The 26,856-nt window shown below is 41.7% G+C and overlaps 1 protein-coding gene across 1 annotated transcript in view; it reads right to left on the reverse strand.

Annotated features, from left to right (window-relative positions):
* LOC129815363 (serine/threonine-protein phosphatase 6 regulatory ankyrin repeat subunit C-like) overlaps positions 1-19,478 on the reverse strand; it is a 44,927-nt gene extending 25,449 nt beyond the window's left edge. The window contains exons 1-10 of the mRNA XM_055869122.1: positions 19,231-19,478; positions 18,056-18,139; positions 16,129-16,207; positions 15,752-15,822; positions 15,340-15,540; positions 15,036-15,123; positions 12,750-12,892; positions 12,351-12,563; positions 1,202-1,280; positions 788-902 (exon numbers count right to left, since the gene is read on the reverse strand). Of these exons, the coding sequence (XP_055725097.1) occupies positions 788-902; positions 1,202-1,280; positions 12,351-12,563; positions 12,750-12,892; positions 15,036-15,123; positions 15,340-15,540; positions 15,752-15,822; positions 16,129-16,207; positions 18,056-18,139; positions 19,231-19,257 (1,100 nt within the window). The 5' untranslated portion in view covers positions 19,258-19,478. The remainder of the gene's footprint in view (positions 1-787; positions 903-1,201; positions 1,281-12,350; positions 12,564-12,749; positions 12,893-15,035; positions 15,124-15,339; positions 15,541-15,751; positions 15,823-16,128; positions 16,208-18,055; positions 18,140-19,230) is intronic.
* Between the last annotated feature and the right edge of the window lie 7,378 nt (positions 19,479-26,856).

The raw sequence follows: 26,856 nt of genomic DNA on the forward strand, positions 1-26,856 counted from the left end.
AATGGGCCTTAAGATCTCGTCACAATATTTCTGTGCATTCAAATTGCCATCGATAAAATGTAATTGTGTTTGTTGTCAGTAGCTTACGCCTGCCCATACCATAACCCCACCACGGGGCACTCTTGACAACGTGGACATCAGTAAACCACTCGCCCACATGACGCCATACACGTGGTCTGCGGTTGTGAGGCTGGTTGGACGTGCTGCCATAGTCTCTAAAATGATGTTGGTGGCGACTTACGGTAGAGAAATTAACATTCGATTGTCTGGCAACAGATCTGATGGACATTCCTGCTGTCAGCATGCCAACTGCATGCTCCCTCCAAACTTGAGACATCTGTGGCATTGTGGTGTGTGACAAAACTGCACATTATAGTGACCTTTAATCATGTTGTTTAATCAGCTTCTTGATATTCCACACATGTCAGGTGGATGGATTAGCTAGGCAAAGGAGAAATGCTCACCAACATGTATGTAAACAAAAGATGTGCACAACATTTTTGAGAAAAACTTTGTGTGTATGGAACACTTCTGGGATCTTTTATTTCAGCTCATGAAAAGTGAGGCCAACAATTTACATGTTGCGTTTATATTTTTGTTCAGTGTAGAAAAGATTTGAGTTTTGCTGCTAGTTTTGTTGAGGTCCATTATGTTGCATAAGCAATGTGAGAGCTGATCCTCTGACATTCAGAAGAGACATTCTGCTTCTGCCATAAAGAATGTCTACAGTGGAGTTCTGTGTCTGTTCCACCACTCACCTGATTGTGTGTGTGCGTGTGTCTCTCACCTGGCCGTGTCAGCACCATTAGTCATCAGGGTGCTAATCAGCAGCTCGTGGCCGTGCTTAGCAGCAACGTGAAGAGGAGTATTGCCATATTTATCTACACAGTCGATCTCCCCACCTGCACACAGAGGAGAGGGGATGTGGTCGGGGCAGAGAGGAGAATTGAACAATACTGTTTTTGACACAGCTATGAGAAGCTATGTGGCTGTTGGAGTTGTGGTGGTTGCTATGGGCTGGTGGGGGGATGAGTGTTGAGTATGTTTGGGTGGGTGGTGCGCTTCAATAGAAGTTTGTTACCTAAAATACTGCAAGCACTTTTCACAAACACCCTATCATTGTGTAGTGTGTGATAATGTTGTATTCATTTTAATAATATTGCAAATATTACTATTATTTTGGATGTGTGTGTGTGGTTACCGTTTTGGATAAGGATTTGGGAGCGAGTAAAGCGCCCGTGAATAGCAGCCATGTGCAAAGGGCTCTTCCCTTCTTTACTCTGTGAGAGAGAGAGAACACACAAAAACAGTTCATTGTTAGGTAAATAATGAATTTATCTTAAACCTCTTGACTAAGACCGCGTCCCAAACGGCATTCCATATACACACATATAATGTACTAATATTGAGTTGCACCCCCTTTTGCTCTCAGAAGAGCCTCATTTTGTTGGGGCATGGATTCTACAAGGTGTCAAAAGCGTTCCACAGGGATGCTGGCCCATGTCGATTCCAATACTTCCCACAATTGTGTCAAGCAGGCTGGATGTCATTTGGGACGGTGGACCATTTTTGACACACACGGGAAACTGTTGAGCGTGAAAAAAAACAACGTTGTGCCTTGCTGACACCTACTACCCTACAAAGTTCAAAGGCACTTAAATATTTTGTCTTTCCCCTTCACCCTCTAAATGGCACCCATACACGTCTCATGGCTTAAAAATCCTTCTTTAAACTCTTCTCCCCATCATCTACATTGATTGAAGAGGATTTAACAAGTGACATCAATAAGGGATCTTAGCTTTCAAATGGTCAGTCCATATCATAGTAAGAGAGCAGGTGTTCCTAATGTTTTGTACACATTGTGCTTGAGCATATACACTACCGACATACAGAGACCCATTATCAGCAACCATCACTCTCGTGTTCCAATGGTACGTTGTGTTAGCTAATCCAAGTTTATCATTAAAAAAAAAGGCTAATAGATTATTAGAAAGCCCTTTTGCAATTATGTTAGCATAGCTGAAAACGGTTGTGCTAATTAAAGAAGCAATAAAACTGGCCTTCTTTAGACTAGTTGAGTATCTGGAGCATCAGCATTTGTGGGTTCGAGTAAAGGCTCAAAATGGCCAAGAAACAAAGACCTTTCTTCTGAAACTTGTCAGTCTATTATCGTTCTGAGAAATGAAGACTATTCCATGTTAGAAATTGCCAAGAAACTAAAGATCTCGTACAAAACTGTGTACTACTCCATTCACAGAACAGCGCGAACTGGCTCTAACCAGAATAGGAGCGGGAGGCCCTGGTTCACAACTGAGCAAGAGGACAAGTACATTAGAGTGTCTAGTTTGAGAAACAAACGCCTCAAGTCCTCAACTGGCAGCTTCATTAAATAGTACCCGCAAAACACCAGTTTCAACGTCAACAGTGAAGAGGTGACTCCGGGATGCTGGCCTTCTAAGGCAGAGTTGCAAAGAAAAAGCCATATCTCAGACTGGCCGATACAAAGAAAAGATTAAGATGGGCAAAAGACACTGGACAGAGGAAGATTGGAAAAAAAGTGTTACGGACAGACAAATCTAAGTTTGAGGTGATCACAAAGAACATTCGTGAGACGCAGAAAAAATGAAAAGATGCTGGAGGAGTGCTTGACGCCATCTGTAAAGCCTAGTGGAGGCAATGTGATGGTCTGGGGGTGCTTTGGTGGTCATAAAGTGGGAGATTTGTACAGTGTAAAAGGGATCTTGAAGAAGGAAGGCTATCCCTCCATTTTGGAGTCCAATTCCATACCCTGTGGACAGCGCTTAATTGGAGCCAATTTCCTCCTACAACAGGACAATGTCCCAAAGCACAGCTCCAAACTACGCAATAACTATTTAGGGAAAAACAGTCAGCTGATATTCTTTCTATAATGGAATGGCCAGCACACTCACCGGATCTCTTGAGCTGTTGTGGGAGCAGCTTGACCGTATGGTACGTAAGAAGCTACCCCTACCCCGGACAACAGCACTGCCCTCCCCTCTGCTACTCGCCCAAGCCTTCCCCATTTCTCTTTCTCCCAAATTCAGTCAGCTGATGTTCTTAATGAGCTGCAAAATCTGGACCCTTACAAATCAGCCGGGCTAGATAATCTGGACCCTTTCTTTCTAAAACTATCTGCTGAAATTGTTGCCACCCCTATTACTAGCCTCTTCAACCTCTCTTTCGTGTCGTCTGAGATCCCCAAAGATTGGAAAGCAGCTGCGGTTATCCCCCTCTTCAAAGGGGGGGACACCCTTGACCCTAACTGCTACAGACCTATATCTATCCTACCCTGCCTTTCTAAGGTCTTCGAAAGCCAAGTCAACAAACAGATTACCGACCATTTCGAATCACACCACACCTTCTCCGCTATGCAATCTGGTTTCAGAGCTGGTCATGGGTGCACCTCAGCCACGCTCAAGGTCATAAACGATATCGTAACCGCCATCGATAGGAAACAATACTGTGCAGCCGTATTCATTGACCTGGCCAAGGCTTTTGACTCTGTCAATCACCACATCCTCATTGGCAGACTCGACAGCCTTGGTTTCTCTAATGATTGCCTCGCCTGGTTCACCAACTACTTCTCTGATAGAGTTCAGTGTGTCAAATCGGAGGGTCTGTTGTCCGGGCCTCTGGCAGTCTCTATGGGGGTGCCACAGGGTTCAATTCTTGGACCGACTCTCTTCTCTGTTTACATCAATGATGTCGCTCTTGCTGCTGGTGATTCTCTGATCCACCTCTACGCAGACGACACTATTCTGTATACTTCTGGCCCTTCTTTTGACACTGTGTTAACAACCCTCCAGGCGAGCTTCAATGCCATACAACTCTCCTTCCGTGGCCTCCAACTGCTCTTAAATACAAGTAAAACCAAATGCATGCTCTTCAACCGATCGCTGCCTGCTCCTGCCCGCCTGTCCAACATCACTACTTTGGACGGCTCTGACTTAGAATATGTGGACAACTACAAATACCTAGGTGTCTGGTTAGACTGTAAACTCTCCTTCCAGACCCACATCAAACATCTCCAATCCAAAGTCAAATCTAGAATTGGCTTCCTATTCTGCAACAAAGCATCCTTTACTCATGCTGCCAAACATACCCTTGTAAAACTGACCATCCTACCAATCCTCGACTTCGGTGATGTCATTTACAAAATAGCCTCCAAAACCCTACTCAATAAATTGGATGCAGTCTATCACAGTGCCATCCGTTTTGTCACCAAAGCCCCATATACTACCCACCACTGCGACCTGTACACTCTCGTTGGCTGGCCCTCGCTTCATACTCGTCGCCAAACCCATTGGTTCCAGGTCATCTACAAGACCCTGCTAGGTAAAGTCCCCCCTTATCTCAGCTCGCTGGTCACCATAGCAGCACCTACCCGTAGCACGCGCTCCAGCAGGTATATCTCTCTAGTCACCCCCAAAACCAATTCTTCCTTTGGACGCCTCTCCTTCCAGTTCTCTGCTGCCAATGACTGGAACGAACTACAAAAATCTCTGAAACTGGAAACACCTATCTCCCTCACTAGCTTTAAGCACCAGCTGTCAGAGCAGCTCATAGATTACTGCACCTGTACATAACCCATCTACAATTTAGCCCAAACAACTACCTCTTTACCTACTGTATTTATTTATTAATTTATTTTGCTCCTTTGCACCCCATTATTTCTGTCTCTACTTTGCACTTTCTTCCAATGCAAACCAACCATTCCAGTGTTTTTTTTAGTTTTTATTTTACTTGCTGTGTTGTACTCACTTCGCCTCCATGGCCTTTTTATATTTTTATTTATTTATACATATATCTGTTTGCCTTCACCTCCCTTATCTCACCTCACTTGCTCACATTGTATATAGACTTATTTTTTTATCTTTTTCACTGTATTATATGTTTGTTTTTACTCCATGTGTAACTATGTGTTGTTGTATGTGTCGAACTGCTTTGCTTTATCTTGGCCAGGTCGCAATTGTAAATGAGAACGTGTTCTCAATTTGCCTACCTGGTTAAATAAAGGTTAAATAAAAATAAATAAAAAAAGTGCCCATCAAGCCAATCCAACTTGTGGGAGGTGCTTCAGGAAGCATGGGGTTAAATCTCTTCAGATTACCTCAACAAATTGATAACTAGAATGCCAAAGGTCTGCAAGGCTGTAATGGCTGCAAATGGAGGATTCTTTGACAAAAGCAAAGTTTGAAGGACACAATTATTTCAATTTAAAAAAAAACATTATTCATAACCTTTTCAACGCCTTGACTATATTTCCTATTCATTTTGCAACTCATTTCATGTATGTTTTCATGGAAAACAAGGACATTTAAGTGACCCCAAACTTCTGAACGCTAGTGTATATAAAGTGGGCTCCAAAATTACTGGCACTGCACAAACAATGCTTAAACAAATATAAACAATATAATTATAGAGATAAACTCAAAATACCAACATGTGAGAAATACTGTACTTTATTAATGTTTCAATGGAACCAAACAAAATAATTGATTGATTTAATTAAAAATCAATGTCCTCCAAATCAAGGTTTCACAATTAATGGCACCCTTAAAGATTATTGTAAATAACATCTACCAAAATTATACTACAAATTAAAGTCTTAAAACTTCTACAGACTCAGAAACCCGGATCCGGGAGCACCCCCCACCTCCCCCACCAGTAAAAAAGCAAAATAGCATAGCTAGCATAGCGTCACAAGTAAATACTAGCATCTAAATATCATTAAATCACAAGTCCAAGATACCAGATGAAAGATGAAAGATCCACTTCTTGTGAATCCAGCAATCATTTCTGATTTGTAAAATGTTTTACAGGGAAGACACAATATGTAAATCTATTAGCTAACCACGTTAGCAAAAGACACCATTTTTCTTTGTCCACCATTTTTTCTCTCCACCAGTAGCTATCACCAATTCGGCCAAATAAAGATATTGATAGCCACTAACCAAGAAAAAACCTCATCAGATGACAGTATGATAACATATTTATTGTATAGGATAGGTTTTGTTAGAAAAATGTGCATATTTCAGGTAGAAATCATAGTTTACAATTGCACCCACCATCACAACTCGACTAGAATAAATACAGAGAGCAACGTGTATTACCTAATTACTAATCATAAAACATTTCTTAAAAATACACAGCGTACAGTAATTGAAAGACACAGATCCTGTGAATCCAGACAATATTTCAGATTTTCTAAGTGTCTTACAGCGAAAACACAATAAATCGTTATATTAGCATACCACATGTGCAAACATTACCCCAGCATTGATTCATGGCAAAAAGAGCGATAGCATTATCACCACCAAAATGTATTAATTTTTTCACTAACCTTCTCAGAATTCTTCCGATGACACTCCTGTAACATCATATTACAACATAAAAATATAGAGTTTGTTCGAAAATGTGCATATTTAGCCACAAAAAAATGGTTATACAAGAGAATAGTAGCAAAACTGGCCTGAAAATGTCGGGCGCCATATTGGACAGTGATCTAGTCTAATGAATAAATATTCATAAACTTGACTAAAAAATACAGGGTGGACAGCAATTGAAAGACAAATTAGTTCTTAATGCAATCGCTGAATTACATTTTTTTAATTATCCTTACTGTTCAATACAGGGTGCGCCAAAGCGAAGCTACCCCAAAGAAAATGGCGGAATATGCGTTTAACATTTTTCTACAGAACAACGATTTATCATCATAAATAGTTCTTACTATTAGCTGAACTCCCATCAGAATCTTGGGCAATGTATCCTTTCTCCGGTCTAATCGTCTTTTGGTCGAAAGATGTCCTCTTGTCCCGTCGAAATGGCCACTAACGTTCGGCATGTACTAGAAAAGTGCCCAGTTCTTGGAAGTGCGTCACAAAGAAATGCCAGAAAATCGCACTAAACGGATATAAATTGCTATAAAACGGTTTAAATTAACTACCTTATGATGTTTTTAACACCTATAACAAGTAAAAACATGACCGGCGATATATTACTGGCTAAACCAAAGCTTGGAAAGAGGCCAGTCCGACGTCCATCGTGCGCCAAGCGCAGGGAAGAAAAGACATGTACTTCCGCTCTTTGGTCTTTTATACAGGCCCTGATTGCGCAATCGACTCCATTCAAATTGTCACCACTTACTGACATCTAGAGGAAGGCGTAGGCAGTGTTTGTATCCCCATAGCATTCACAGGGACATTAAAACTGACCTGGGAACAGGGGCCAAGATTTCTGAAATCTCACTCCCTGTCAGGGAAAGTGCTGTAGAATGAGTTCTGTTTCACTCAGACATAATTCCAACGGTTATAGAAACTAGAGAGTGTTTTCTATCCAATAATAATAATAATATGCATATTGTACGAGCAAGAATTGAGTACTAGGCAGTTTAATCTGGAGACCAATTTATGCTAAGTCGAAACAGCACCCCCTATATTCGCAAGAGGAACTATATTGAGCCATTACATCACTTCCTGTTTCACTAGGGTATCAACATGAGGTAACAGGCATGCAATATCCCTTTGTCATCCAACACCATGAAGAAAACAATAGAACTGGCAGTTCAAAAGAGACAGATGGTCGTAGACCTTCATAAATCTGGTAATGGCTACAAGAAGATGCACAAACGATTGAATATACCACTGAGCACTGTCAGGGCAATTATTAGAAAATTCAAAAGATATGGAACAGTTGATAACCTCACGGGTAGAGGACGCAAATGCATTTTGCCCCCCAGGATGGGGAGGAGAATGGTGAGAAAAGCAACAAAATCCCCAAGAATCACTGAAAGAATTGCAGGCCTTGGTGGCGTCTTGGGGTCACCAGGTTTCAAAAAGCACCATCAGACGCTACCTCCACATCCACAGGCTCTTTGGAAGGGTTACCAGAAGAAAGCCCTTAATGACCCCAAGACACAGACGCAAGCACTTGAAGTTTGCCAAACGCCATTTAAATTATGACAGGAAGAAGGTGCTCTGGTCAGATGAGACCAAAATTGATAAGAGCAAAGTTGATAAGAGCAAACCTAAGAATGTGAAGGATCTTGAAAGAATCTGCATAGAGAAATGGTCCAAAATCCCTCCAAATGTGTTCCTTAACCTTGTCAAATATTACAGGAAAAGACTCCATGCTGTTATCCTTGCCAGAGGTGATTGCACTTAGTACTAAATGAGGAGTGCCAATAATTATGAAACCTTGATTTTGGTTAAATTTATTTTGTATTAAATAATTGAATGATTTTGGTTGGTTGCATTGAAACATGAATAAAGTACAGTATTTCTCACATGTTGGTATTTTGAGTTTCTCTCTATAATTATATTGTTCATATTTTTTTAAGTATTATTTGTGCATTGCCAGTCAGGGGTGCCAGTAATGTTGGAGCCCACTGTACATACACACACACACACAGTGCATTCAGAAAGTATTCAGATCTTTGACTTTCAGATTTTGTTTCGTTACAGCCTTATTCGGAAAATCATTAAAACGACAAAGCAGAAACAGGTTTAGACATTTTTGCAAATGTAATAAAAAATACAACAGGAAATACTACATTTACATAAGTATTCAGACTTTTTACTCAGTACTTTGTTTAAGCACCTTTAGCTGCGATTACAGCCGAGTCTTCTTGGGTATGACGCTACAAGCTTGGCACACCTATATTTGGGGAGTTTCTCCCATTTATTTCTGCAGATCCCCTCAAGCTCTGTCAGGTTGGATAAGGAGCGTCGCTGCACAGCTATTTTCAGGTCTCTCCAGAGATGTTACATCCGGTTCAAGTCCGGGCCACTCAAGGCCATTCAGAGACTTGTCCCAAAGCCAGTCCTGCATTGTCTTAGTTGTGTGCTTAGGGTCGTTTTCCTGTTGGAAGGTGAACCTTATCCACAGTCTGAGGTCCTGAGCACTCTGGAGCAGGTTTTCATCAAGGATCTCTGCATTGCACAATGTTAATATTTTCCTCATTCCTGACGAGTCTCCCAGTCCCTGCCACTGAAAAACATCCTCACCGCATGATGCTGCCACCATCATGCTACACCATAGAGATGGTGCCAGGTTTCCTACAGACGTAACGCTTGGCATTCAGGCCAAAGAGTTCAATCTTGGTTTCATCAAACTAGAGAATTTTGTTTCTCATGGTCTGAGTCTTTAGGTGCCTTTTGGCAAAGTCCAAGATGGTTGTCCTTCTGGAAGGTTCTCTAATCTCCACAGAGGAACTCCGGAGCTCTGTCAGAATGACCATCGGGTTCTTGGTCACCTCCCTGACAAAGGCTCTTCTCACCGATTGCTCAGATTGGCCGGGCAGCCGGCTCTTGGAAGAGTCTTGGTGGTTTCAAACTTGTTCCATTTGAGAATGATGGAGGCCACTGTGTTCATGGGGATCTTCAATGCTGCAGAAATGTTTTGGTACCTTTCCCCAGATCTGTGCCTCGACACAATCCTGTCTCGGAGCTCTACGGACAATTCCTTCGACCTCATGGCGTGGTTTTTGCTCTGACATGCACTGTAAACAGTGGGACCTTACATAGACAGGTGTGTGCCATTCCAAATCATGTTCAATCAATTTAATATACCACAGGTCAAATCCAATCAAGTTGTAGAAACATCAAGGGTGATCAATGGAAACAGGATGCACCGTAGCTCAATTTTGACTCTCGTAATAAAGGTTCTGAATACTTATGTAAATAAGGTATTTCAGTTCATTTGTAATAAATTTGCTCAAATTAATAAAACCTTTTTTTCGCAATGTCATTATTATAGTATTGTGTAGATTGGTGAGATTTAAAAATATATATATATTTTTTGAATAAGGCTGTAACGTAACAAAATGTGGAAAAGGGGAATGGGTCTGAATACTTTCTGAATGCACTGTATATACAGTACCAGTCAAAAGTATGGACACACCTACTCATTCAAGGGTTTTTCTTTATTTTTACTATTTTCTACATTGTAGAATAACAGTAATGACATCAAAACTTTGAAATAACACATATGAAATTAAGAGGTAACCAAAAACGTTATATTTGAGATTATTCAAAGTAGCCTCCCTTTGCCTTGATGACAGCTTTGCACACCTTGGCATTCTCTCAGCCAGCTTCATGAGGTAGTCACCTGGAATGCATTTCAATTAACAGGTGTGCCTTGTTAAAGTTCCATTTGTGGAATTTCTTTCCTTCTTAATGCATTTGAGCCAATCAGTTGTGTTGTGACAAGGTAGGGGTGGTATACAGACGATAGCCCTATTTGGTAAAATACCAAGTCCATATCATATCAAGAACAACTCTAATAAGCAAAGAGAAATGACAGTCCATCATTACTTTAAGACATGAAGGTCAGTCAATCCGGAAAATTTCAAGAACTTTTAAAGTTTCTTCAAGAGCAGTCGCAAAAACCATCAAGCGCTATGATGAAACTGGCTCTCATGAGTACTGCCACAGGAAAGGAAGCCTCTGCTGCAGGGGTTAAGTTGATTAGAGTTAACTTCACTTCAGATTGCAGCTCAAATAAATGCTTCACAGTTCAAGTAAAAGACACATTTCTACATCAACTGTTTAGAGGACACTGCGTGAATCAGGCCTTCGTGGTCAAATTGCTGTAAAGAAACCGCTACCAGAGGACTCCAATAAGAAGAGACTTGCTTGGGCCAAGAAACACGAGCAATGGCCATTAGACTGGTGGAACTCTGTCCTTTGGCCTGATGAGTTGAAATTTGAGATTTCTAGTTTCAACTGCCGTCTTTGTGAGACGCAGAGTAGGTGAACGGATGATCTCTGCATGTGTGGTTCCCACCGTGAAGCATGGAGGAGATGTGATGGTGCGTTGCTGGTGACACTGCCAGTGATTTATTTAGAATTCATGGCACACTTAACCAGCATGGCTACCACAGCATTCTGCAGCTATAAGTCATCCCATCTGGTTTGCGCTTAGTGGGACTATGATTTGTTTTTCAACAGGACAATGACCCAACACACCTACAGGCAAAGTAAGGACTATTTGACCAAAGAGAGTCATACCGCAGATTCTCAATTGAATTGAGGTCCGGGCTTTGACTAGGCCATTCCAAGATATTTAAATGTTTCCCCTTAAACCACTCGAGTGTTGCTTTAGCAGTATGCTTAGGGTCATTGTCCTGCTGGAAGGTGAAGCTCCGTCCCAGTCTCAAAACTCTGGAAGACTGAAACAGGTTTCCCTCAAGAATTTCCCTGTATTTAGCGCCATCCATCATTCCTTCAATTCTGACCAGTATCCCAGTCTCTGCAGATGAAAAACATCCTCACAGCATGATGCTGCCACCACCATGCTTCACTGTGGGGATGCTGTTCTCGGGGTGATGAGAGGTGTTGGGTTTGAGCCAAACATAGCATTTTCCTTGATGGCCAAAAAGCTACATTTTAGTCTCATCTAACCAGAGTACCTTCTTCCATATGTTTGGGGAGTCTCCCACATGCCTTTTGGCAAACACCAAACGTGTTTGCTTATGTTTTCTTTAAGCAATGGCTTTTTTTCTGGCCACTCTTCCGTAAAGCCCAGCTCTGTGGAGTGTATGGCTTAAAGTGGTCCTATGGACAGATACTCCAATCGGCGCTGTGGAGCTTTACAGCTCCTTCAGGGATCTCTTTGTTGCGCCTCTGATTAATGCCCTCCTTGCCTGGTCCATGAGTTTTGGTGTGCAGCCCTCTCTTGGCAGGTTTGTTGTGGTGCCATAGTCTTTCCATTTTTTAAATAATGGATTTAATGGTGCTCCGTGGGGTTCAAAGTTTCTGATTTTTTTTATAACCCAACCCTGATATGTACTTCTCCACAACTTTGTCCCTGACCTGTTTGGAGAGCTCCTTGGTCTTCATGGTGCCACTTGCTTGGTGGTGCCCCTTGCTTAGTGGTGTTGCAGACTCTGGGACCTTTCAGAACAGGTGGATATGTACCCCGATCATGTGACACTTAGATTGCACACAGGTGGACTTTATTTAACTAATTATGTGACTTCTGAAGGTAATTGGTTGCACCAGATCTTATTTTGGGGCTTCATAGCAAAGGGGGTGAATACATATGCAAGCACCACTTTTCCATTTTAAATTTTTAGGAATTTTTTGAAACAAGTTATTTTTTCCATTTCACTTCACCAATTTGGACTATTTTGTGTATGTCCATTACATGAAACCCAAATAAAAATCTATTTAAATGACAGGTTGTAATGCAACAAAATAGGGAAAAAAAGCCAAGGGGGATGAATACTTTTGCAAGGCACTGTATATACACATTTGTGCACTATATAAGGAATAGGGTGCCATTTATGGTGCAACCAATCCCTTTTTCCCCAGCCTACTCTAACTGACCTGCATGTTGACGTCAGCACCGTTGTTAACTAGCAGCTCGAGGCAAAGCGCCCCGTTGGTGGAGACAGCGGCCAGGTGCAGCGGCGTGCAGCCGCGCTGGTTTGGCTGGTTGACGTTGGCGCCTCGGTTCACCAGCTCGTTGGCAACCGCCTCTTGGCCTGTGTAGCACGCCATGTGGAGCGCTGTGTTCCCAAAAGCGTTGGGCTCGTCAATCTGACGCAGAGATAAAGAGAAGGTAGAAATTAGACAACAACTAGAGATGATGGTGGGGTTTGGGGATGTTATATGGTCCGGAGATAAAAATGTAAAAAAAGCACATTTCAACAATAGGAAACCACCTGACACATGGAGTGACCATATGATGGTGACCTGATGGAGCCTCACCCCCTGACCCCTCACCTCTGACCCCAACCGCAGCAAGTACTTGACCACCTCGATCTGGCCGCTGGCAGCTGCGGCGTGGAGCGGGGTATAACCTCGCTTGTCCCTGCACATGGCGTCCGCACTCCGCGACACCAGTAGCTTCACGATCTCCAGATGCCCTGAGGGAAGAGGAGACAACCATAGAATCATGGAACATATACAGACACACACGGATAGGTTAATGAAATCCAAGTCAATCTTCTGCTTGTGCGTGAGGATATGTGATTCGGCAAAGTTTTTCTTATCTTTGTACAGTGTACTTGGAAAGTATTCAGACCCCTTGACTATTTCTACATTTGGTTACCTTACAGCCTTATTCTAAAATGTATTAAATAATTTCCCCATCAATCTACCCACAATACCCCATTATGACAAAACGAAAACAGGTTTTTGGACATTTTTTCAAATGTATTAAAAATAAACAGAAATACCTTATTTACATAAGTATTCAGACCCTTTGCTATGAGACTCGAAATTGAGCTCAGGTGCATCCTGTTTCCATTGATCATCCTTGAGAAGTTTCTACAACTTGATTGGAGTCCACCTGTGGTAAATTCAATTGATTGGACATGATTTGGAAAGGAACACACATGTTGATATAAGGTCCCACAGTTGACAGTGCACGTTAGAGTCAAGCCATGAGGTCGAAGGAATTGTCCGTAGAGCTCCGAGACAGGATTGTGTTGAGGTACAGATCTGGGGAAGGGTACAAAAAATATGTCTGCAGCATTGAAGGTCCCCAAGAACACAATGGCCTCCATCATTCTTAAAATGGAAGAATTTTGGAACCACCAAGACTATTCCTAGAGCTGGCAGCCAAAAGGCACCTAAAGGACGCAGACCATGAGAAACAAGATTCTCTGGTGTGATGAAACCAAGATTCAACTCTTTGGCCTGAATGCCAAGAATAACATCAGGACAACAACCGTAAGCACACAGCCAAGACAGAGCAGGAGTGGCTTCGGGACAAGTCTCAATGTCCTTGAGTGGTCCAGCCAGAGTACGGACTTGAATCCGATCGAACATCTCTGGAGAGACCTGAAAATAGCTGTGCAGCGATGCTCCCCATCCAACCTGACAGAGCTCAGAGAAACTCCCCAAATACAGGTGTGCAAAGCTTGTAGCGTCATACCCAAGACTCGAGACTGTAATCGCTACCAAAGGAGCTTCAACCAAGCACTGAGTAAAAGGTCTGAATACTGATTTCATTTTATTTTTTAATTCGCAAACATTTCTAAAAACATGTCTTCTCTTTGTCATTATTGTGTGTAGATTGATGAGGAAATTTGTTTTATTTAAATAATTTTAGAATAAGGCTGTAACATAACAAAATGTGGAAAAAGTCAAGGGATCCAAATACTTTCCCAAATGCACTGTATATGAAGATGCCTTGATGGGAAGTCTAGAAAGCAAGTTGATTTGTAGATCAGTGAGTCTGATCAATGTACAGTGCCTTTGCTCAGACCAATGAGAGAAGTGTCAGTAACCTCATTCAACCATTTAATGCGGCTGAAATACATGACGCATGAAAAAAGTGAAGACCGGGCTGATGGAAACATGAAATGCCGGTACAATTTTATAAACGCCGACAATTTGTTTGTTCAATCTTTTTGTGTTTGTAAAATTAATTATGCTAGAAATTGTGGTGGAAATGCCTTTATGCGCAAATATTAATATAATAACCATCATAATGAAGTAAACTTGGAGTCACGCAATATGTTCTGTGGTCCTCCCACTACGACTCGGGAAAGCATGCAGTTTATTAGGCAACAGATTAAATAAGTTATGATGAACTTCACAGGAGGTGAAAGTGCAAGGTGATGAGCTTGATGCTCCTTTCCAATAAATATTGAGGGTCTTATTCTGGTGACATGATGATCGATGCTTGGCTGCCTTTTGACACATACAAATAATATCGTTCTTATCCATAACAGTATGCGAGCTGTTGGCTAGAGTGCATGTGCCAAGACCAGAGTGGATACATTTGCTACAGTTCGTGACAAAATGCGATGGAAATCCATGTAACTTGTATTTTTCCATTCGGTACATGGGAATTTAACAGCAAAAGTTATTTTTATATGCACTATGTCATCCCGTACAGCCTTTAATCTGCAAAAAATCTGTTTGATGGAAACATCTCTGGAGGGAAAATGCCCATATTTTTCTATAAAGATTTCAGAACATTCAATTTCAAATCTGTCGCAAATTGTATGGAAACTAAGCTACTTTCAGGAAATGTGTTCATTCTAAGGTCCCACCCACCGAGGTATGCGGCCCAGTGGATTGGCTGCCTCTCCTTCTTATCACTGGCACTCAAGTTCGCCCCTTTGTTGAGGAGCAAATTCACCATCTGGAAACAGACAGCAGATAATAAGTTAAAACCAGCACACTCAAGACACCTTTCTGAGTAGAGGATGAACAGTTAATCACCTAGGCTACGTCTGAATTGGCACCTATTCCCTATATAGGGGACCCTATGCGGGCCCTGGTCAAAAGTAGTACACTATATAGGGGATTGGGTGCCATTTCAGTGTTACTCATAACCCTCCACCCTATGACCCCTAACCTCCACATGGCCGCTGTGTGCTGCATGGTGCAGGGCCGTCCTGCCGGAGCGGTCTGCTACGTTCAGGCTGCTCAGCTTGGGGATTAGGGCCTCAGCGCAGCGTGTGGCCCGGTTTGCCGCCGCCACGTGCAATGGCGTCTGCCAAAACTTATCTCGCAGATTGACCTCCGCATCCTGCTTCAGAAGCAGCCCCACGGCCTTCTGGGAAAGACGGAAGGAGAATAAATAAAAAGGATGAGGAGTGTGACTATCACTGACATTCATATAGCTACTCATTCAAGAAAGGAGGTGATGGGTTATAAGTATGCAAATTCTATTTCAAAAGCTGAGCAATGCTATTAAGACAGATGAGGAATTCAAGTGAAATGACTGTAGAAGGTTTTACATATAGTACTTGACATCACGGTCTTACTTCGTTCCGTGAGGCAGCTGCCCGATGCAGGGGTGTCAGCCAGCCTTGGTCCTTAGCATTAATACTAGCACCTGAGAGAGAGCGAGCAAACTCAGTCAACAATTCTGTAGCTTTCAGCTCTACTGCACATTCAGCTAATCACAATGGCCCTCAGATCTCAGATGGTCAGTGACATTTGCACACGTCTCTGGTTTCATTAGCAGTATATTCATTTAGGATAGGGCTTATCAACCTCTGACTATAGGGAAGGGTTTCAATGCTGGTTGATATTCTAACAGATAATGAGATGAACCTTTATTCCATAATATGATAGGGATAATTGAGCGAATAATGCAAATCACTCTGAAAAGTGTCTGTCTCATGCTGGAGAACGTTACCTGAATTAATGAGGAGGTCCATAATGTGAACGTCGCCCAAACACGCAGCAGCATGTAAGGGGGTACGGCGTTCTTGGTCCTGAGGAGAGAGAGCAGACAGAGAAACAGTCAGCAAGGACCCAGATTAATGCCCACAGTTGGTTTTGATCACATCATTGTATTAAAAACAAACAGCAAGTTGAACGATACACCTCAAAGGCCGAGAATATAAAACGTAATACCGCTGCTAATAGGTTTGAACTTGAAACCAACTACATAAAATAGCTTTAAATTACAGGATATTGAAAATACAGAAAGAAATAGCCATCCTGCAAAAAACTAAAGTAAAAAGGTATGTCATACATGTTGGCCTGTAGTCCGTCTCCTCAGAATATTCAGTATGAACTATTTTTCACAGAAAATTATTAGTTGGGATTAGGTATGCTGTATCTAAAAATGTGGCAAAACCAGATTTTATTTTTTTCATTCTGTAAACCGGAAGGGCTTGAAATCCACCTCAGTGAGAAAAATTGCTCGGGCATCTTTAGCCTGTTAACGGACCCTGTCCTCCGTACTGGAATGTGTGTGTGCAGTGTAAACCCACCAGTGAATGACTCATGACAGTGAAAGGAAGGAAGGGAGGCGTGTGGGGAATGAGGGCTCAGGCCCGGTCTCACCCTCACAGCCCTAGTAAGGAAATTGCTGTCTTATTCTCCATACGCATCATTCAATCACTGACTGACTGACTGGAGGAGGAAGCCGTTTGAGGATTTTGGGCCTCCGGGATGAGAGGCTGTTTTAAGGACAACAAATCCCTGTGGGTTTTGGGCGTACAAGTCAAAAATGTTATCTTGCATAGCAAGAATTCCTGTTTGGATGCATGTAGGAATCAAAACAATGTTAACCATGTGAAAGTGAAGCAAAGGGAGCTCAACTGCATATTACTTTTGCTGTGGTAGAACAGAATGTCTTCTTTGACTTGAAGCAGTGATTGAATAGCCCGAGGGCTAGTGGCTTCAACTGAGTATTGACAGTGATATAATATTTGACCTCTGCCAAATATTGACTCCATTGTAAATGCAAAATATATTAATATACAATAGAACCTGATTTAGGTTGTTGTGACATTTAACAAATTGCAGCTACTGAATTTACATATTGGCAGCAAGCCATATTTGAACCGATGCTGATTGAAAGCATGCACTCAGCAATTTGAGACCTCTTCCTCTCCACTGTAGAAGTTCCTTTCCACTTTCTATACACCACTATTCACATTAGGTGCCCTCACCTTGCCCTGTTTCAGCACCTGTGAAACTAAATGTTAAGACTGGCTGTGTGTGTATTAAGTGGACCTAGAGAATGGTGTCAGGGCTCTAACCTGACAACCAGCTGGTCAGATTACCAGAGGGATGGACTGAACGAGCAAGGAATCTAGACTGATCCGCCACACACTTGGATGGAAGAAGATGCTTTCAATCTCTCAATGCTAAGCTTTTCCTCCCATCAATCCCTTAACCGTAAACTAATCTTTTCCTTGTCTTCAAATACATGGGGCATATGCACTTGTGTGCAATGCAACCACACACAAAATACAGCTTACACTCAAGATGGTTTTTGAAGAGAACAACATGCACAGATACTGTTGAAAACTGTGACCAAGAATGTGAAGTGTGAAATACTGTGGGTATAACATTACTGCTCCACATAGCATTATTTATTTACTCTGTTGCGTTAACTACATCTGATTCACAGTTGACAGGAAGGTCAAATCAAATCAAAGTTTAAGGTCACATGCACAGGAGGTCAAAGCCTGTAGAGGATTGGAGAGGTAATTCCTTGCTGTTTAACTGGCTGGCCCATTAAGAAAGTGTCTAGTATGGGTACCATAGGAAATGTGGAGTAAATTGATTCACACAAGGGCATGTTAATGTGTAGCGAGCCATCTTACCAGTGCATTGACTTCATCATTCTTGTGCAACAAAAACTTCACTTCCTCTGCATTTCGGCTAAATATAGCCTGGACCAGCAAAGTCTGGAAGAGAATATAGACACATTACATATTTTCAGATTGTGCATGCATAACTGACATCCTGATCCTGTAAATAAAAATATATATAATGGACCTGCGTTATCTGGTCCAATTTCTTGCAAACTTCTTTGCATTGTGCTGCTGCATCATGCAAGTTAATATTATAAGAGGTCATTGTCATAGACAGGTGTGGGATCTGGGCATTACGCTATAAAATGTGTGATGCTTCCCTGATAACACGGGGTGGACGAATGACATTAGCTAGCTATCCACTTGACTGGGACTTGCTATACAGACAGACACTACTTGTCATATTTGCCAATGTTAGCTGCGTGCACCCAACACAACGTACTTCGCTTGGAATTGGAAAACGCCTCACGCACGCAGTAATTAAATCGTAACAGCTGATTGCATTTCTGTACAACATGCAACTATAAAAAGTTAGCGGAATACATAATTATGTCCAGTTAGCTCGAGACTTTACCAACACAGTAGTGACAGCACAGTCCATAGCTAACTAATGCTTACTGCAGCGACGACGTATCGATCTAGATAGCTTACGTTAGTTTCCTAGTTGTCAGTTAGTTGGTTAAGAATGTGACCGTCATTACTCCTATATTGTTGGTTATTGACGTCTAAACAAGTTGTTCATACTGAAAATCATAAAATCCCAAATGCTTAGCCAAATCGATAGCTGGCTACTATTCAGAATATGTCGTCGTCCATACCGGTACCAGCTAGCTAACTACGTTAGCTATGGGATGATAGCCTGGATAGGAAAGCTGGTGTGTACATGATATTGCCACATTTAGTAGTTAGGCATTAGCAAGCGAACAAATCAGCGGAGATACTTTTAGCAAACAATACAGTCCCACGTTATACTTCATTTTATTGGAGCATGTAAAATGTGATTACACTGTATCGTTAAAATGGCCATAAACGAGCTTAGGCCAAGCACCGTATTAGCGAGACCTAGCAAGCTAACGTTTGCTAGCTATCTATCAAACCCGCCCTCATAAGGAAGCAGTGATAAAGAAAACAACGGTTTCCTAAAGGAATACCGACCGTAGCTAGCTTTAATTTGCGTTACCTACCTGGTCTATTATGTTAAGTATTCCCATCTCCTAGTCAGTCAGGCCGGAGATCCTTCATTAGGATCGGGTGGAGATGTAGCTAATTGCGATATTTTTGTTTTATTGTGGTAATTGTTCGGGAAGGGTTTGATCTGCGTCCGTGTGTGCTAGCCGTTGTTTATTGCACTGATAGACACAAGTGGTGCGTACTTGAACGTCGGCCATCGGTAAAAGCTAGTATGTGCAGTAACTACAAGCAGCGACATACAGTGGTCACTTTGAATAGTGCACCACAATCTATCCATAAAATGTGTAAATGTAATAGTTTTAGTAACGTCGTAACTATATCAGAGACAAAACATCTGCCTGCAATGAATATTACACCATCTAACGTTATCTGTCTTATTCAAGAAAACTAGCTGGACAATTCTTTTGTGTTAAGTAGATATTTCAGCTTATTTTTTGGGGGGTTGAGAAAATTAATCTTCTGTAGCAAGATTTACAAAGTGATGAACATATGGCCGATGGACAGCTATTGGGGAACTGTGGGGGGATCTTGGAGGGTTCGGGTTCACGTTTTTTGGCCTGGTGGGAGATCTGCCAACGTGCCCTTGAGCAGGGCATTGACCCTGGATGTTTCTGTGTGTCGCTCTGAATGGGAGTCTGTTGGATGACTGGTATGATGTAGCTGTTGAGCGGCTTCAATGCAAGTACACTGTATGTTTCGGATATTCAATAAAATAAAAACAAATATATATATATATATATATAGTGATGAACATAGACATTGAATGATCGTTCTATTTCTACGGGGGTGAATGCGTTCATTGACAACAACAAAAACGAATCAGATGGTTAGCTTCTTACACAATTTAAGTGGGAGTGTCCGGACCTAGGACATGTTTCAGTAGAATTTTCTCCAACTCGACAGAAGTGAAGAAGGCAGTTTATAGCCGGTGACTATCAGTGGATCTGACCGGGCAAAGTAATAAGAAGGTAAGAAGCTGGCAGATGAAACTGTTTAATACTGTAATGACCTGACTAGATCATAAAGGAACAATTGTCCAGACAGAGGATTGAGTTTACGAATTGACGGTTTATTAACCCAACTTTACACAGGCTAATGTTTGGCCGTAGCCCACGCCAAATAAATGAAAGATACCCACAAGCCAACCGTGACCTTCTCTTGTGAAGGCCAGACATAAGAGAAAGAACAATGGCTAAACCTGGTCTTAACTTCCAATGCTCCATCCCCCTGCCCAACCCCACTCCACGCCACTCCGCCAACCACCAGGATTCCCGGCATCAGAACATTCCAGGCATTCCCGTGATTGGCAGATAGCAGGTTGATTGGCATGTCGGACCCCGCGAACACTGGTAAGTACAACACAACCCACTAATAGCCTAACACATAACACACAGCTGTCTGTGCGGGTCGCTACAATACGTAACCAGCTAAAGAGTTATGGCATTTCTTTCGATTTAGGCAAGGGGTCGAGCAATGTTAGCTTGCAAGCGGATTATCCTGTTAATAAAATTACATAAAAAATGTAATTCTGATGGAATCAGGCAGTTAGGTAGCACACATGCTTTACAGAACGTGTGTGTGTGATGTGAGCAACATTAGCTGAGCAACAATAGTGGAATCCGCCATTCGCCTTGATTTTGGCTCAATAGGCCTGGTATATTATCAAGGAGCTTTACATTTTTATGGGGTTATTTTGCCTAAAAACATGTATGCCAACCTATAAGCTCAGCCTAGCAAGTGGCCCTAAGGGTGTTTAGCATCCCCAGGGGCTCTGCAAGTGTGGAGAGCATATTCGCCGCTGGCCTGCTCTTCTGACACCAACGCATGAGCATGAAGCCACAGACTGTCCAAACTCCTGTTTCTAAAAATGTATTCAAAGGCACTGAAGTCATTTTTCGTTTAGTTTGTATTTAATTCTAAGTAAGTCACAGCCTATAATGGAATGGCCCATACCATAACCCCACCGCCACCATGGGGCACTGTTCTCAACGTTGACATCAGCAAACCGCTCCATACACGCTGTCTGCCGTCTGCCAGACAGTTGAAGCCAGGATTTTAAAAATGTAATCAATTACATGATCCCCCTGGACTATGTAAAACATAATTTTTTAAATAAACCCTCCCCCTTGACTGAAATATTAAATGCATGACCCTCCCCCATTTTCCTCCAGATTTTGATCCATTCTTAACTGACACAAACACAGATTCAACTTTAATGGAATATATTTGCTCATTTTATAATAGCTGTGGGTGGCTCTTAAAATATAATCTTGGGGTGGCACTGTGGAGGATGGATCACACCACCACGTACTGCCATGGGACTGCACCAGCTGGAAAGAAGTATTTGGCCCCTTTCTAATTTTCTCTACTTTTGCATTTTTTTTAATACTGAATGTCATCAGATCTTCAACCAAAACCTTCTTCTAGAATATTCTTCCAAAAGTCTTGATGATCATCCAGATGCTTCTTGACAAACTTGAGTCAACTTTTTAGACAACATGGGTCCCATTATGCCTGGTTGAAAACCAAACACTGCATTCCAAAGTAATAACCTCTTCAATCTAAGCCTACTAGAAAGTGTGTGCCCTCAGGCCTGGAGGGAAGCAAAAGTCATTCCACTACCCAAGAATATTAAAGCCCCCTTTACTGGCTCAAATAGCTGAACAATAAGCCTGTTACCAACCCTTAGTAAACTTCTGTCTTTTTTTTGTTAACCAGATACAATGCTATTTCACAGTAAACAAATTGACAACAGACTTTCAGCATGCTTATAGGGAAGGACACTCCACAAGCACAGCATTTACACAAATGACTGATGATTGGCTGCGAGAAATTGATGATAAAATGATTGTGGAGGCTGTCTTGTTACACTTCAGTGCAGCTTTTGACGTTTACCGATGATAGTCTACTGCTGGAAAAACGTACACTACCGTTCAAAAGTTTGGGGTCACTTAGAAATGTCCTTGTTTTCAATGAAAACATACATGAAATGAGTTGCAAAATGAATAGGAAATATATTCAATATGTTGACATGGTTATAAATAATTATTTTTTAAATTGAAATAATTGTGTCCTTCAAACTTTGCTTTCGTCAAAGAATCCTCCATTTGCAGCAATTACAGCCTTGCAGACCTTTGGCATTCTAGTTGTCAATTTGTTGAGGTTATCTGAAAAGATTTAACCCCATGCTTCCTGAAGCACCTCCCACAAGTTGGACTGGCTTCATGTGCACTTCTTACGTACCATATGGTCAAGCTGCTCCCACAACAGATCAATAGGAGTGACTGTGCTGGCCACTCCTTTATAGACAGAATACCAGCTGACTGCTTCTTCCCTAAATAGTTATTGCATAGTTTGGAGCTGTGCATTGGGTCATTGTCCTGTTGTAGGAGGAAATTGGCTCCAATTAAGCGCCATCCACAGGGTATGGCATGGGTGTTGCAAAATGGAGTGATAGCTTTCCTTATCCAAGATAACTTTTACCCTGTACAAATCTCCCACTTTACCACCACCAAAGCACCCCCAGACCATCACATTGCCTCCACCATGCTTGACAGATGGCGTCAAGCACTCCTCCAGCTTCTTTTCATTTTTTCTGCGTCTCACGAATGTTCTTCTTTGTGATCCGAACACCTCAAACTTAGATTCGTCTGTCCAAAACAAATTTTTCCAATCTTCCTCTGTCCAGTGTCTGTGGTCTTTTGCCCATCTTAATCTTTTCTTTTTATTGGCCAGTCTGAGATATGGCTTTTCTTTGCAACTCTGCCTAGAAGGCCAGCATCCCGGAATCACCTCTTCACTGTTGACGTTGAGACTGGTGTTTTGCGGGTACTATTTAATGAAGCTACCAGTTGAGGACTTGTGAGGCATCTGTTTCTCAAACTAGACACTCTAATGTACTTGTCCTCTTGCTCAGTTGTGCACTGGGGCTTCCCACTCTTTCTATTCTGGTTAGGGCCAGTTTGTGCTGTTCTGTGAAGGTAGTAGTACACAGCGTTGTACGAGATCTTCAGTTTCCTGGCAATTTCTCTTATGGAATAGCCTTAATTTCTCAGAAAAAGGATAGACTGACGAGTTTCAGAAGAAAGGTTTTTGTTTCTGGCCATTTTGAGCCTGTAATCAAACCCACAAATGCTGATGCTCCAGATAGTCAACTGGTCATAAGAAGGCCAGTTGTATTCCTTCTTTAATAAGCACAACAGTTTTCAGCTGTGCTAACATAATTGAAAAAGGGTTTTCTAATGATCACTTAGCTAATCAAAGTTTATCATTTTAAAAAGGCTAACACAATGTGCCATTGGAACACAGGAGTCATGGTTGCTGATAATGGACCTCTGTACACCTATGTAGATATTCCATAACAAATCTGCCGTTTCCAGCTACAATAGTTATTGACAACATTAACAATGGCTACACTGTATTTCTAATCAATTTAATGTTATTTTAATGGACCAAAAAATTGCTTTTCTTTCAAAAACAAGGACATTTCTAAGTGACCCCAAACTTTTGAATGGTAGTGTATGTGTTATGGCTTTACACCACCTGCTGTAATGTGGATAAAGAGTTACTTGTCTAACAGAACACAGAGGGTGTTCTTTAATGGAAGCCTCTCAAACATAATCCAGGTAGAATCAGGAATTCCCCAGGGTAGCTGTTTTGCCTCCTTACTTTTTTCAATATTTACTAAAGACATGCCACTGACTTTGAGTAAAGCCAGTGTGTTTATGTATGCGGATGAGTTAGTTTCGGAATGGGTTGCAAGGAATAAGTTAGTCCTAAATATTAACAAAACTAAAAGCATTGTATTTGGGACAAATCATTCACTAAACCCTAAACCTCAACTACATATAATGAATGTGGATGTTGAGGTGACTAAACTGCTTGGAGTAACCCTGGAATGTAAACTGTCAGTCAAAACATATTGGTACAACAGTAGCTAAAATGGGGAGAAGTCTGTGCATAATATAGTGCTACTCTGCCTTCTAAACAACACCATCAACAAGGCAGGTCCTACAGGCCCTAGTTTTGTTGCATCTAGACTACTGTTCAGTAGTGTGGTCAGGTGCCACAAAGAGGGACTTGGGAAAATTGCAGTTGGCTCAGAACAGGGCAGCCGGCTGGCCCTTAAAAGGACACAGAGAGCTAACAATGACATGCATGTCTATCTCTAATAGCTCAAAGTGGAAGCGAGACTGACTTCATCACTACTTCTTTTTGTAAGAGGTGTTGACAAGCTGAATGTACCGAGCTGGCTGTTTAAAATACTAGCACACAGCTCAGACACCCATGCATACCCAGCAAGACATGCCATCCATATCAGGTAACTGATGCAAGAAGTAGAATCAAATTTTTTCTTTAAAGGTAAAAATACACCTTATAGAACGGGGACTGTGAAGAGACGCACACAAAGGTGCAAACACATGAATACGCACATATTGTGATATTAAACATTTAGTATTGTAGATATGTAGTGGTTTAATAATGTTATGATGTACTGATTTAGCTTTTATGTAATGTAAGTGCTTTAATAGGTTGGACCCCAGGCTGAGTAGCTGCTGCCTTTGCAGCAGCTAATGGGGATGCCTAATAAATACAAATACCAATGGTCAAGCATGGAGATTGTTTGGGGATGCTTTGCTGCCTCAGGACCTGGATGACTGCCTTAATAGAAGGAACCATGAACTGTATCAGAGAATTCTACAGGAGAATGTCAGCCCATCCGTCTGTGAGCTGTAGCGCAGCTGGGTCATGCAACAAGACAATGATCCAAAACACAATCAAGTGTACATGAAAAGGGCTAAAAAGCAATACGTAACTTTTGGAATGGCCTAGCCAAAGTCCAGACCTAATCCCAATTGAGATGTGGCAGGACTTTGTTTGAAAACCCACAAATGTTGCTGAGTTAAAGTGGTTCTGCATGCAAGAGTGGGACAAAATTACTCCACAGCGATGTGAGAGACTGATCAACTACAGGAAGCATTTGGTTGCAGTCATTGCACCTAAAGGTGGCACAACCAGTTAAGTGTATTTAATTTTATTTAACTAGGCAGTCAAGAACAAATTATTATTTACAATGACGGCCTACCAAAAGGCCTCCTGCGGGGACGGGGGCTGGGATTTAAAATAAAAAATAAATACAATATAAATATAGGACAAAACACACATTGACAAGAGAGAACACAGCAAACACTACATAGAGTGAGGGGATTACTTTTTCACACAGGATAATTGGATGTTGCATAACTTAATGAAATAAATAAAATAAGTATACAGTGCATTTGGAAAGTGTAAACCCCTTGACTTATTCCACATTGTTACGTTACAGCCTTATTCTAAAAAAAAAAGTAATTACATTTTTCCCCCATCAATCTACACACAATGCCCCATAATGACAAAGCAAAAACAGGTTTTTACTCTTTTTTTATTTAACCTTTATTGAACTAGGCAAGCCAGTTAAGAACAAATTCTTCTTTACAATGACGGCCTATCGGGGAACAGTGGGTTAACTGCCTTGTTCAAGGGCAGAATTACTGATTTTTACCTTGTCAGCTCAGGGATTCGATCCAGCAACCTTTCGGTTACTGGCCCAACACTCTACCCACTAGGCTACCTGCCGCCTCTCAATTTACAAAATGTATAATTGATCATGTATTGTAAATAAGTATTCAGACCGTTTGCTATGAGATTGGAAATTGAGTTCAGGTGCATCCTGTTTCTATTGATCATCCTTGAGATATTTCTACAACTTGATTGACCTGTGGTAAATTCAATTGATTGGACATGATTTGGAAAGGCACACACCTGTCTATATAAGGTCCCACAGTTGACAGTGCATGTCAGAGCAAAAATCTGGGGAAGGATACCAAAAAATGTCTGCAGCATTGAAGGTCCCCAAGAACACAGTGGCCTCCATTATTCTTAAATGGAAGAAGTCTGAAACCACCAAGACTTTCCTAGAGCTGGCCGCCCGGCCAAACTGAGCAATCGGGAGAGGAGGGCCTTGGTCAGGGAGGTGACCAGGAACCCGATGGTCACTCTAGAGCGCCAGAGTTCCTCCATGGGGATGGGAGAACCTTCCAGAAGGACAACCATCTCTGCAGCACTTCATCAATCAGGCCGTTATTGTGGAGTGGCCAGACGGAAGCACCTCAGTAAAAGGCACATGACAACCCGCTTGGAGTTTGCCAAAAAGCACATAAAGGACTCAGACCATGATAAACAAGATTCTCTGGTCTGATGAAACCAAGAATGAACTCTTTTGCCTGAATGACAAGCGTCTCAATATTAGCCTTTTTTCTCTCTCTTGTTGCCATTCCATAAACATATAGCTGAAAGCTACACATAAGCACCTTCTGGTTTAATCTACTTCTGTTTCTGAGACCACACGGCAAAGCAACGTACAAGTTGCTAAAATCCGACTCATGCGACACACTGCACGCACCGCAGCCTAGTCTGACAGATGAGTCGCAGCTGTGCAGATTGTATCCCATTTACAGTGCCTTGCAAAAGTATTCAACCCCTTGGCGTTTTTCCTATTTTGTTGCATTACAATTTGTAATTTAAATGGATTTTTATTTGGATTTCATGTAATGGCCATACACAATTGTCCAAATTGGTGA

This window comes from Salvelinus fontinalis, chromosome 18 (assembly GCF_029448725.1).
Source record: "Salvelinus fontinalis isolate EN_2023a chromosome 18, ASM2944872v1, whole genome shotgun sequence".
In the NCBI taxonomy this organism is placed as follows: Eukaryota; Metazoa; Chordata; class Actinopteri; order Salmoniformes; family Salmonidae; genus Salvelinus; species Salvelinus fontinalis.